The sequence below is a fragment of the Glycine soja genome, chromosome 16 (genome assembly GCF_004193775.1).
Source record: "Glycine soja cultivar W05 chromosome 16, ASM419377v2, whole genome shotgun sequence".
Lineage (NCBI taxonomy): Eukaryota > Viridiplantae > Streptophyta > Magnoliopsida > Fabales > Fabaceae > Glycine > Glycine soja.
The window spans coordinates 1,106,441-1,120,575 of NC_041017.1; the positions used below are offsets into that span (position 1 = coordinate 1,106,441).

Sequence of the window (14,135 nt, forward strand, 5' to 3'; positions counted from 1 at the left end):
TAATTGGTAGAAAATATGAAGGGTTAAATATGATTTTCATTTCTTAAATTTGAGTGTTTTTTGTTTTTTATTCCTTAAACTAAAACCTATTTATTTTTTATCCATGAATTCCAAAACTTGCTTTTTTAATTGCTCTTCATAAATAAATAAATAAAACATCCCATAAACCCCAAAATCAATATGAGCTTTTTTAATGGAGAGGGACTAAAAATATAAAATTTTGAGATTTTAGGACTAACAAATCAAATTTAAATTTGGAGGACAAAAAGAAAAATGAATTAAATTTGAGGAAAAAAATATTTAACCTAAATATTTAAGTAGTGTGTGATTAAAAACTAAAAGTATAATTTTATTTAAAAATACAACAGTATATCTTTTCATGATGTCTGACACAATATTTTCATAGAAATGGATTTCATGAAATTATAAGATTTTTTTTTCATTTTCAATTTGGAAAACCAAATACGGAAGTTTTAGTTTCAAAACGTTTATTGTTCACAAAATAAAAAAAAAACAAAGTTTTTTTTACTGAAAAAAAAGAAAGTTTTCTATACTTAAACTTTTACAAAAATAAATTTATTTTTAATTAATTAATATGTATATATCTTAATAATTACTAAATACAGATCTTCTATTTAATTAAAAACAAAAACAGAACTTCTATTTAATATTTCTCCTAATAAAAACAAATTCAAAATTTAAAGTTGACCTTTCGTGTCATGTATTTTCTTTCAATCATTTTAAGGTGTCCCTTTAATGTATAGTTTTAGCAATTTTAAGTTTGTTTAATACTTTTCTCAAAACATTATTACTTAATTTTTTTGAATAAATGTATTTTACTTTTAAAAATGTTATTCTTATAATTACTTTCTTTATTATTTTTTACTGAAATAATTACTTTCTTTATATGCATCTCAAAATTAATGTTGCCAAAAATCTTAGAATATATTTGACTTAATAAAATATTATATTTTTATTTTGGTAATAATTAAAAAAATACATAATTTAAATTTTCAAATATTTATAGAGACATAGTGAAAACAAAAAAAATGTTTTATTTTCTTTATAGATTTTTAGAAACCATCTACATAGAGAGAGAATTTTTTTTACCATTATTTATGAAATAAAAAGTATTTTTAAAAACAAAAAATAATAATAATTAAGAAACGGTTGTTACATATACTGATAAAAAAAGGTCTTTCGTATAAGAACCTGCATTAAAGTCAGTCTAAATAAATAATAAAGTTTGATCTAAATTTTAATTTTCTTTTCTTTTAATTTTTAATATGGGAGTTTTATCTTTTTTTTTTATATTTGAGTTTCTACATTTTTAAAAAAATTTAATTTTGATCAAATTCTCAATCTTACCATTTTACATATTTTTATTTATTTATTTTATTTGAACTCTATATCTAATATATATATATATATATAATTAAGATTTTACAAAAAAAAAATATAAATTTTCTAAAATAAAAGTTAAAGTTGTGAAAGAAAAAAAATGCAAATTATAAAATAACGGAGTTCAAAATTACTACAATTTAACGTAGAGATTACTACAAAAAGTTGTTTGGGTGGATGGAGCCCACCATACATCACGAGTACTAATATATGGTATATGATACCGTATAGGGTACACTGTACAGTTGAGCTATACGTGGTTGTAAGACATGCATTCGTTGAGGTTGAGTGCCACGTAGTTTACTTCAAAGTATCACGTGGCATCCAATGATATGTCTGCTTCTTACAATTGTTTAGAATAATAAACAATAAATTATAATTTTTATAAAGATAAATCAATTTAAGAGCATATGAATAATATTTTAAAGTAAAAATTAGTCCTAAATTTGTAATTTACTCTAACTTTTGTTTTAGGTTTTACAAAATTTTAAAAAATATCTCAAGCTGTAATTCATTTCATCTGAACAGTTAAATTTAATAACTTATTATTACTTTAATCTTTAAACATATATTAATATCATCACTTAATTAAGTTACACTGTTATATAACTCTGAACAAAAATAAGTCACAAATCACAAATTTGGAAAGTTTTTTTTTTTTTTAATTTTGTTAATTCTATAGATTCAAGTGATAGTAAAACATAATTTCAAGAATTAAATTGATCATTTATTCTATTTTTATAATTGTAACTTTTGTTATTTTCTTTAATTTTAATAGAATTTAATGGATATACATTGTCAATAGATAATATTTTATGCCATTATATATATATATATATATATATATATATATATATATATATATATATATATATATATATATATATATATATATATATATATATATATATACTGGTTGAAGATTTGGACTTTGCTGATGGCACATGCAGATAGCAGAGGCTTATGTCATTAGAGGTCGTGTTGGCTTTGGATTTTTCTTTTAACTTGGTTATCGATCAATGTAGGCGTGGCTCCGAAAATTTAACATTACTTGCATGAAGACGCATGATTCTTTTACATAACAGGTACAAATGTTTTCATTGTTAACGGAATACAACAGGTAGTATAAAAATGTTGAATTCTTTCATTTTCCCAGCATATACATCTTGTGTTAATTAATTATTAGCAAACTTTTGCATACTGCATGTATAGATATTTTCAAACTTAAATAAAATATTAAAAACAATAATATTAATAAAAAATAAAAAATATTATAATGTTAAGTAGTAGTGAAATTACTTAGGACTAAATTACAATGATTATCATTATGAGTTACTTTTATTATACTAGACATTGCTGTTTTTTTTTAATCTTAAAAAAATACCTTAATTGTTAGTTTTTTTTCATTAACCACCATTTGATTTTTTTTTTTAAAGTCACTTTATGATGTTTTAGATTGAGAAACATTAATTTGAAATTATTATATGAGGAGCATATGATTTTTAATGATTTTTTGGGTCTAAATTATCATTATTTATTTATTTTAATTTTTAAATTGTTCCACGTTAAAAAAATAACAAAAAGTGTATATATGTAAAATAGTTCATATTAATTTCAACAAGTTGAATTAAGATTTAAATTGAGTATTAAAATAGTTATAGATAAAATTCTCCATGTAACGATTTAAACATTATTTGTTTAGCTTTTATTTTTTCTTTCATAAATAAATATCTTTTTTTTCTTTTATTAAATTTATTAACGGAAGTTTAGCATAATTAACATATGAGATTAAAAGTAATATAAAAAAAGAAAAATGTAAAGTTTTATAAAAACAAAACAGATGATGGTCATTATAATTAAATCAATTACTTAGTACTTTATGATAGATCTTTGAAATAATTAAAAATACATGCTATTACATAAGATTAAATTAAAGAAACAAAAAAAAATTAAAATGAGAATAAATGATCTAGATAAAGACATATAGGATCTAATTTGTTTAAACTTAAAAAATTAATTAAAAAATAATTTTTTTAAAAACTATTTTTTTAAGAAACAAATATAATTTACTTCTTAAAAAATTATATTTTTAAAAATAATTTACGCAAGCACATTAAAAAATAAAAAATACTTATTTTATTAAAAAATGTTTTTTTTAAATAAACTTAAACAAATGGGCCCATAATCTTTTCGGGTAGTATGTGCCTGTTTGACTTTAAATAATATCTTAATTTCAAGTTAAAATTTCACCACTTAATTTGTAAATGATTTTAACTTAAACATAATTGACTTTTTATGTTATAATTATTAGATTCAAATTCAATGGATATCCACAAAAACACTTATGAGGATAATTGTTAATCTATTAAGATTGACCTAGTGTGATGCGGATAGTAGTATACTTAAAAAATGAGGATAGTCACTATTTACATTTTCTTCTTTATTTTTTATTCCCGCAAATTCTTATTAATTCAAGATTCTTTAATTTAATTCAATTGCACATTATATACAATATTTTTTTTCATTTGATTGTTTTCTTTATGTTTGAATGCACTTTATCTTTGTTTTCTTTTTCTCTTGGATTCTTCAGATAATGGGAGTATTATATGTGTCAGCCAAAGGAAGAAACAAAAGGTTAGTCACAACCACATGCTGTTCCTGAATTTTGGGAAGACGAAGGCGTTTAGGTTCAGTTGAGAGAGAAAGCCATCTTGATTATTCAAGGATCAACCCAAATTAAAGTACGTACCATCATCAATTCCATGACCATTTAAAACTAAGGTCAAAACAGTACGAGACGTAGTTCCACTTCTAATAATAAATCAATGAATCATAATTTAAATGTCATATTAATGGAAAACCAAAATCTATAGAAGATGGGACTTACACCATCTCTCAATAGTCACGCAAGTAAATCATAATTTAAATGTCATATTTTTTTAATCTCAAATTCTAACAATTTTCATGGAATTTACCTAATCGCGAACCAAAAGTTTGTCAAGACAAAAAATTATAAATAAAATCCTTCGTCACTGGTTATTGATTAACTATATCAAATATCAAATACTACTATTAATTAACTCAAATTCAAAGAAGCGAGTAAACTACAGTTTGACCTTATCAACTTAGACACGTGGAGTACACGCTTACTTTTGTCAAAAGAGGTACATTATCAATTAAACAACGAAACATCATTATGATCAAGTGGGCAAGTGGGTGAACCAAGTGTGCAAGAAGATACACCATAGACAAAAAAAATAGGTAATCTTAAATTATGATTTCGATTAATTTTTACATGACTAATAATTAAGTATTATTTATTTATTTTATAAATTAAAAATTTAAATATGTGTTATATAAGAATAATCAAGACCATAAATAAATAATAGTACAAGATTACTTAATAATTTCTTTGCCAAGACACTCGAACAAAACGTCCGCAGTGTTGACTTTATCTGGCTTTGCTGACCTATGACTAAGATTTCAACGGCTGTGATCTTTTGATAAAGAAAAACATGGTCATATGTGGTCCCACCAGACCCATTGGGGGCCCACTCTGTAGCTGTCTCCCGTACGAAGGCAACAAATGGGTGGCCCATGGGCTGGGTTGGAACTTTAAATGAAAAAAACCATGGCCCATGCCCAATCCACTATCAATTTTAATTAGAAACGAGTCTTGTGTCATAATATTGAGGTAGCATGGAAGGAAACTAGGAAAAGGATAACATTCATTTATTCATGTGCTGTTGAATGACCTGTATTTAACTAATTGTTTATGATTATTCACTAGAATACAAAGATTCAAGTTACATGTGAGTGAAGTTAACCAAACAGTTCGATTTTCATGATTAATTAGCTTTTGTTGTTAATATTGTTTAGGGAGTTCTATTGATTTGATATTGTGATTTTAGGAAAGGTATTAAACCAGGTAAAAGAATTCTGATTTTCTCTGCTGCTGATTATGATTCCAAACAACTTTTTTTTTAAACTATTTCCTTCCTTGAAAAAACAAAGGGCAAAGAAACAAAAATAGAGACTCGCAACTTTCTTATTTAAATTTTTAAGATGATGCAACATATTATGAGTTCGTCACCTCCTAATTAATCCCATGCATTTATTTTTTGAATTTCACGTATTCGCAGCTAGCTTATGCTTAATAATTATTGAGCTATAAAAATAAAAGGTTTAAACAGTTTCTTTATTTTTTTTTAATCACGTGCTATTCATTACCAACAGAAGGAAGTAATATTCTTCCTTACACGAAATAAAAAATATCGTGTGGTCTAGATTTATAATGTGTTTATAATCTCAATCAACATTTATATGATCTGTTGATACATTTTTTAATTTACAAGAAAAAGTAATTAATAAAACTTGAATATATAATATATTAAGATTGTTGAAGATCATAAACACGTAGTGATTTCAAATTATACAATATTTTTTCTTTAAACAGAAACTTTAAAAATAGAGAAAAGCAGAATGTAGATGCACATAAATCTACACTAAAGTCTCACTTGTAATAACCGGATCAATTATCAACAAATCCTTATGATCAAGTTCTATTTTATACTTTATTTTACGCCACTTGATCAAGTTGATATTTTTTTTAAACCCATTTGTCATATAAATAAGGAGTCAAATGTGTGTTCCTCCACTATTTTTTCAGACAACGCCATATTAGAAGAACGTTCGCCACTTCCTAAGCATTAATTTTGGAATATTTTATGATATTCGTAGCTAGTTGCTTAAAGAAATTATGTTTAGTAATTAATTGGGCCATGAAAATAAAAGGTTGGAATAGTTTATTAAAAAAAGAATATGATATATTATTCATTACGAATGGAAGGAAGCAAGTAATATTCGCAACTAAAAAATTAGGTGGAGAAAGTTACGTTAACTTAAGAAGAGCGAAAAGATAGATGTCCGAAAATTTACATAATCGTCTCACTAGTAATCACCGATATTATCGAGAAATCCTTTCAAGTTTATAATTTAATCCACTTTTAAGCCATTGGACAAGTTGTAGATCAAGTTGATATTTTTTTAACTCAATTGTCTCACTACACACAACGCCAAGTTCACTTAATCTAATTAATTCTCTTCCTAACTCTTTGATTCCATTGACACTAATATTAATTGATGTGCAACACTCATGTTCATGTAGCATCGATTGATATTTGCGTGGGTAAAAATGGGACACTTCTAACTTTTCTCATGCCTAATTAAAAAATAGATGTCTTGTCGTTTTCTGCGCTGCAATTTGATGCAAAAATCCAAATTGAGAACAGACACGCTCTCCCCTTAACAAAATACATGAATCTTCCATATTTCTTTTTCTTCTTCTTTTTTTGGTCCTACACGAATCTTCCACTTAATTACAGGTACAGTTCTCATAGAACTATTGGGTTGCTTTCTCAGTCCATGATAGTGATGATGTCCAAATTTACACCTTGGTGATGAAAATGATGCTACCCAATTTTTTTGTCATGCCAGTGTAGGTTCTTATACAAATTCACATTTTAAATGGTTTTATTGTCCTGGGATTAGCTGGCCGGCTCACATTTGATTAAAAAACAGAAAATTATATTTTAAAATGTAATATGATTCATTTTAAACCTTTTTAAAAATTAACTATGAATTATGTAATAAAAAAATATTATTCATAAAAAATATAACATAATTTGTATCTTAAGTCACCTAAAAAACATTTACATCATATTTATTTAATCTATAATTTTATACTAAATCGAAATATTATATCACCATTTACAATTATTGAATCATATAAAAATTTTTAAATTTAATTTTTATTCAGTTTATACCTCTTATTTATTAACATTATTATTATTATATTAAATTGTAAAAAACCCACGAGGGCCCATGAACCCAGATTCAAATGTCTGGCTCTAGTTTTTACTGTATCTAATTGAAGATAAGAGTAATCATTGATGTTCATATTGTTTTTCACCTCTTAATCGTAATTTTGGTCAAACAAATTAATCCATGTTTCCAATGACAAAAATTGATCACCCATGTTGTATATAGTATCATGAAGCCACACACACACACACAAAAAAAAAAAACATCAATCACATCTTTTTAATTAATTTTGTCTTTTAAAAATAATTTCTGTTTTAGAAGTTTTTTATGTTAAATTATTCATTTTCTCTATTAAAAATAGATAATACATTAACTATGTTTTTTATTTTACTTTTTGAATATCATAACTAAATAGAAGTTCGCTAATGAAATTAACTGATAACATAATCATACAACTTGATATTTCCAAATTTATATTATATTTTTTTTACTGAATATTATAATTATTTTAAAATAAAGGGAGTATGTGAAAAAGCTTTATTGGGTCATGGAATCTTTTCAAAATGATACTATGAGGGTCCAAAAAAATGAGATGAGACGTACTCCGAACATTTAACGCTTCTGCATTTATTTATGTACTTGTTGATACTGAAAGGAAATAAAATCTCACTGGCATTTTTATAGAGAAATTTTTGTAAGAACTTTATTAATTCGAAACACGTTTTATACTCGCAATGCATTTAAAAAAAAAAAACAAAACTGGTTGCAATCTATTAATTCGAAATACGTTTTATACTTGCAATCTCAACAGAGTTTTAGCCATATTATATAACAACCAAAAAAAAAAATACAAAACTATTTTGCGGATAAAACTGGAATTCACAACTGGTTGAACATTTTGGTTGGCGCAAACAAAAAATCTTGATAGATTGCATATCAACATAAAATTAGATATTCCTACTGAACATTTATATGTGAAACTTTTTTTTAATGAGAAGTTAAAGACTAATTACAGACTTTGACCGGAGGTTTCAAATAAAAATACAGATGGTAAATTTCTTATTCAGTTATATGAAACCTGATATTTAGCAAATGACTTTTTCTCTTCTCGGATGGAGAAAAGTTGTTTTACGGGTCAAGAAGCTGAGAAAGACATAAGAACTCAAGAAATTGTGGCCCATAGAACTGTGCTTAATTTAATAGCAAAATTTGGGCCAATAGAACATTTTGGGCGTGTAAAGTGTCCAACTTATCAAACTCATATCCAAAAATCTGTTTCATTTTCAATAGGGATGTTCATAGTTTGAGAATTTATATAACTACAATCATAACTAAATTATAAGTGAGTATAATCATAACTAGTTATAATTTGAAATAACCAGTTATTTTTTTTAAATAGTATATAATCAAATATGAATAAACTAGTTATATAACAAGTTATATTTAAAATCAATCATAAAATTGGTTATGAATGAATAAAAATAAGTAATTTGAAATAACCATTTTTATAAAATTAGTTATATTTTTATAATTATTTTTAAATAAAAATAAATTATTTGAAACAATCATAACTATAAAATTGATTATACTTTTATATAACTAGTTATATTTATATTTATTTTTTAAAATTAGTTTTTTTAGCTGCCCTATTTTTCATAGTGTTTCTCGGATTGTAGAAGTGTCCCGGTTAGTAGTAAACACCTTTGGGCTAAGTACTTCAGTTCAGCCCATTTTGTTATGGGCATCACAATACTCAGTTTTCAATTTCTCTCTACTTTTCATCTGGTCATTCTTTTTTTTTTTTTAAAGATTTTTATAAGTCAGAAATAATTACTTGAATACTGATTGCTATAAACAATAAAAATATGCTAAAAAATCTCTAAAGCAAAGTTTCATTTATCTTTTTTCTTCTTTTGGATGAGTTGGCAAACTCTTAATGGGCTGTGAGGGTCACACATATCCTATTAATGGGTGTACAGTTCTACAAAAATCAAATTTGACTTTGTTAAAGTGAGTGGAGTAATATAAAAGGGTAAATGCAAAACTCTTACGAACGTCTATTTTTCCAGTGCTGCAAATTTTCAGTGGAAGAAAAATACACAGAGAAAGATAGGTGTGGTTAATTTTAGAGGTTAAGTGATAAATCTATCTCCTATTGAAACTTTTCCAAAGAGAATCCACACACAACTATAATTATTGATAAAAAAAATCAATGAAATAAATTTTATCATGGTTGTTATACACGTGTTCTTATGTGCATCTCAATTGTTAGTTTTCACATTAACAGTTTCAAAATTTTACTTAGATCTTCATTGTTACATCCTTCACTTTAAGGGAATCAAATGCCTACTTCCATTTCTAACCAATTCCTTTCGTTTCTTTCTTTTAATATTTTTAATCCAAAAAAAGAAGTTTTTTTTCTCTCCCTCTCTATTTGAATTGAAAAAACCAAGGGACGCTTTCCTATTTATCCACGTCAATATAAGATATCTTTTTGGTATTGCTTTTGTGTTAAGAGATTATAAGAAGGAAAAAGCAAAAGACAATAGGGAACACCGAATGATACACACGCGATAAGCAGCTTGAAAAGAATTCTCATGATGTTGGGCCACGGTTGGCAAACCAATTTCTTTTCTTTTTTTGTCCAACTAAGAAGCTTTGTTGGAACGTCTAAGTTAGCTATTTTCAAAATTTCAATTCAACCTTCATCATTTGAATGCAGATTGTCTTGCGTCATTGCATGGCCAATTTCAGTTTTGATGCATCCGCAAATTTGAATTCTCAGTACGACCAGCCCTGTACATTTATTGGGAATCTTGCAAGAACTAAGCGAGCTAAAAGTTTACATCAATAACTTGAGGCCAAAATTTATTATTTTTATTTTTCCATGTCTCAGTGGTTAATAGTATGTGTTTGGATAAGAATTGAAATCACGTTGAATAGGAAAGTCACTTTTCAAATCATAAATGTCAAAACAATTATGTTATAATTTTCATCTAAAAGTTCGTTTGGGTTGAATTCAATTACTTCCCAAATACACATTAGTATTAGACAGTAGACATTGCAGGCTGCAGCTAAGGAATCACAGTGGTTCCAGGTGGATACTCATTGGATATCGTTAACTAATCTGAATTACACACATTTTATTTTGTTTTTGGATCCGTATTATACATATGAAATATTATAAGAAATCAATATGCAACCTTTCATTTATTGTTTACAAGGTGACTAAAACTTTAGAATTTTGATATCTTTGGTTTAACTGCATTGTAATACTTGATCTTAAAATTTAGAATATGAGATACCCCTGAATACGTCTATTCTTCACCAATCAGACAATGCATATCTATCCTGATAGATCCTGCCATGGATTTATCGCACAGTTGCAGCAATCACGTGATAAGTGCTGAAGAAAAAGAAAGAAAATAAGACAACCCCAAATATTTGTCTAGTTTTTTTTTGTCCTGTTGTAATGATCCTAGCGTGGCTTCTGTGCAGTACCTACGGAATGTTTGGTTTACACCAAAATGAATTTTCTATATCATAGACACATTTTTATGTGAAATGTATTTATCGAAATCAATTTAAATACACATGTCAATCATTTTACAATTCAAAATTAATTCCATCAAAAATCAATTCTTTCCCACTTTAAAACAAAAAACACTTCGTTTAAAGATTTGGTTGCTCAACCAGCTAAGTTTCTTGCAGGATATAACACTACCGTCTCTATCCACATGGGTTTACCAAATATTTGACTGATCAAGATATTAAAAAATTTCAAAGGATTCAACAGACAGCATCATTCAAAAAGGAAAGGAACCTTCCAAAATATTCTTATCCTCTTCTAAAAACAACATTTTCTACAAACATTCTTAATTATACAACATGAAAGATATACTTCCACCATACCTTTGTCTTTGATGATAACTTTCCCCCCTTTTGACAGCACCACCATCACGCTCTCTCTAACAAACCATCCTTCCTCCAGTTCTTACAAATGGAACACCTTCACAAACACATTCTCTATTAAGCACATAGAGCTTTTTTTTATTTTTAAAATACGATATTATCCAAGATGGATAAATACCCAAAATTTCTACACCCAAAACCTCAATCCACTAATCCAGAGGCTGCTGCATCGTCACAACAAGGGGACTTGTGACAGTATGCTTCCCATCAGACCAAACTATGAAGCCACTCTTCACACTAGAACCACCCGGAGAAAGCTTAACAGCCCTAATTTGAACCCTGACAAGAAAGTTGAGCTTCTGCCCCACCCTCCTGAAATTCAAGGTGTCCGGCTTCACGGTGACCACCGTTCCGCGTGGCGGCTTAACAGTGACCTTGTACACTGAACTAGGGTCCCCAACATTGGTCACAGTCCTAATAAAATGTGTAGCCATTCTCTTCTTTCCATATAGCTGAAACACTGCAGACAATGAAGGGTAATTGAGGTTCCCAGAATGTCCTGCCCTTTTAGCCCCACTGCAATCAGCATTCCTTCTAGTGATGACACGGATAGTGTTGGTGGTGTAATTTGAATTACACAAGAAATTCACATAATCATTAGAGGAGATATCATAAACCAAGCCAGGGTTCATGGCCTTGACGGGGTGAACATGGCCAGCACCATAATCAAACACTGAAGAAACATTCCCAGTGGACTCATCCAAGATGGGATCACCCTTGTTGTCCACAGTGTAAGCAGTGGTCATCAAAGCAGACCTAATAGAAGCAGGACTCCAATCAGGATGGGCTGCTTTCAACAAAGCAGCCAAACCAGAAACATGAGGACAAGCCATTGAAGTCCCAGAGAGGATGTTGAACTCAGTCCTGCGTCCATCAGAGGGTACCCCAGAGGGTCCAACATGATCAGGCCAAGCTGCAAGAATGTTCAACCCTGGGGCTATTACATCGGGCTTCAGAATCTCTGGAGACACAGGGTTTGGCCCTCTTGCTGAAAATGATGCCACCACAGGTGCTGGCCTAACCCCTAGTCTTGTTCCCTTGAACACGATTGTCGCTGTGGCCGGCGTCCGTGAATTCCCGATGTAACTCCGGATTTCGTCCCCGGCAGTGGCGCCAACCGCCGTGGCAGGTAATACGTGGCAATCAGCTACTAATCCTTCACCATCAAACACACCATTGGCCAAAATCATGCCAACTCCTCCATTTTTCTTAACTTGTTCACCTTTGGCAGCTCTTGAATTAATCCCTCTATCACACACAACAATTTTTCCTTTTACAAACTTAGGATCCAAGGAACCTTCTAAACAAAGTGATGATGAATACCCATCACCACCACCGCCAAATTGTTCAACACCCGCATAAACAATTGGATACATTCGACCCGGAGTTAGACCCGGTCCACCATAAATACTAATTCCAGGTACTATTTTTCCACTTCCAAGCTTCACATTCGCCGGGAAATCTCTGTCTAAGGTTCCGGCACCAACGGTGGTCACCCAAGGCGCCACATTGGTCACCGTGAGTCCGCCGGGACCACCGTTTCCCGCGGAGGCGGAGACAAAAACGCCGGCGGAGGCGGCGGCGAAGGCGCCAATAGCAATGACATCGAGATGGTAAGGTACCACAACACCTCCGACGCTCAGCGACGCCACGTCGACGCCGTCGGACACGGCGGCGTCGAAGGCAGCGAGAATGTCGGAGTCAAAGCAACCGCCGTTCCAGCAGACTTTATACACCGCGAGCCGCGCCTTCGGCGCCATGCCGGCGGCGACGCCCTTGGCGTACCCTAACGTGGACGCTGGCGAGACGTATCTCCCGGCGGCAATGGACGCCGTGTGCGTGCCGTGGCCGTCGGAGTCTCTCGGCGAGCGGAACTCAGTGGTCTCATTCATCTTCCCGTTGGTGGCCTCGTATCCGCCGGAGAACCACCTGGCGCCGATGAGTTTCCGGTTGCAGGAAGTGGCCGGAAAATTTTGTCCGGCGACGCACTTTCCCCTCCATTTGGCGGGAACGGGGCCGAGGTCGCGGTCGTTGAAGCTCTGGCGCTCCGGCCAGATTCCGGTGTCGATAACTCCGATGACGAGATCCGAGCCGAAATCGGTCTCGTGGAGCAAGCCGGTCCTGTCGGCGGTAGTTAAGCCGAGAAACTCAGGGGAGCGCGTGGTGTGAAGGGAACGAAGCTGTTCGGGAATGAGAGTGATGACGTGGCCGAGTGATTGCAGCTTCTGTGCCTCTGAAGGTGAGAGCTTTGCGGAGAAGCCATGAAAAACGGTGTCGTAGGTGTGTATAACAGAAGCGGTGGTGGAAATGGAAGAGAGGGAGGAGTCGTACCAGTGTTTGTGGGTAGGGAATATGGAAGGCTTGGTTTGGTGGTGGACTTGGACTATGAAAGTTTTACTATTTTCCTTCTCTGAAGTAGAACAAGTCACTGTTGCTATCAACAAAAAGGGGAGAATGACCAAGGAGCCAAATGGAGCCATTGAACAAGGAAGCTCTTTCAGTCTAGCAGTACAAGACTCTAGTGCTCGACTTCATAAACTATTCTCAATGTTTTCTCTCATTTCACACACCAAGTACAAAACAAACACATCTTTATTATTCCCAAAGTAAAAAAAAAGTGTCTACTTAACAAAATTTGCTATACACAAGGTTTAACTGTTTGAAGTCATTGTCAAAATTGTTTACATTATTTTATAATAATGTATAAGATAAATTTTCATTTTATTGACAGGATAGCAATCTATTCGAATTGATAATGCATATGAAAATTAAATTCTTTACCATTTTACATGAGAAATTGATACTTGTACGTCTTCTTTTTTTGTGCAACCAGCTTTGGCAATTAATGCTCCAATAAACAATTGTGGCTCCATAATTGGGTCCATGAATTACGTTAACCATCCGTGTCATAGGACTAAACTAAGACCCCTCCATCAAGT

At 30.7% G+C, this 14,135-nt stretch overlaps 1 protein-coding gene across 1 annotated transcript; it reads right to left on the bottom strand.

The window, feature by feature from the left end:
• Positions 1-11,002: 11,002 nt before the first annotated feature.
• On the bottom strand, positions 11,003-13,804 carry LOC114391144 (subtilisin-like protease SBT1.5). Its single transcript, XM_028352147.1, has one exon. It carries the CDS (start codon positions 13,674-13,676, stop codon positions 11,346-11,348), a length of 2,331 nt encoding a protein of 776 aa, XP_028207948.1. The 5' UTR covers positions 13,677-13,804; the 3' UTR covers positions 11,003-11,345.
• Positions 13,805-14,135: the final 331 nt, after the last annotated feature.

Coding starts and splice junctions, on each gene's coding strand:
- LOC114391144 (XM_028352147.1), bottom strand. CDS start 13,676: ATGGCTCCATTTGGCTCCTTGGTCATTCTCCCCTTTTTGTTGATAGCA.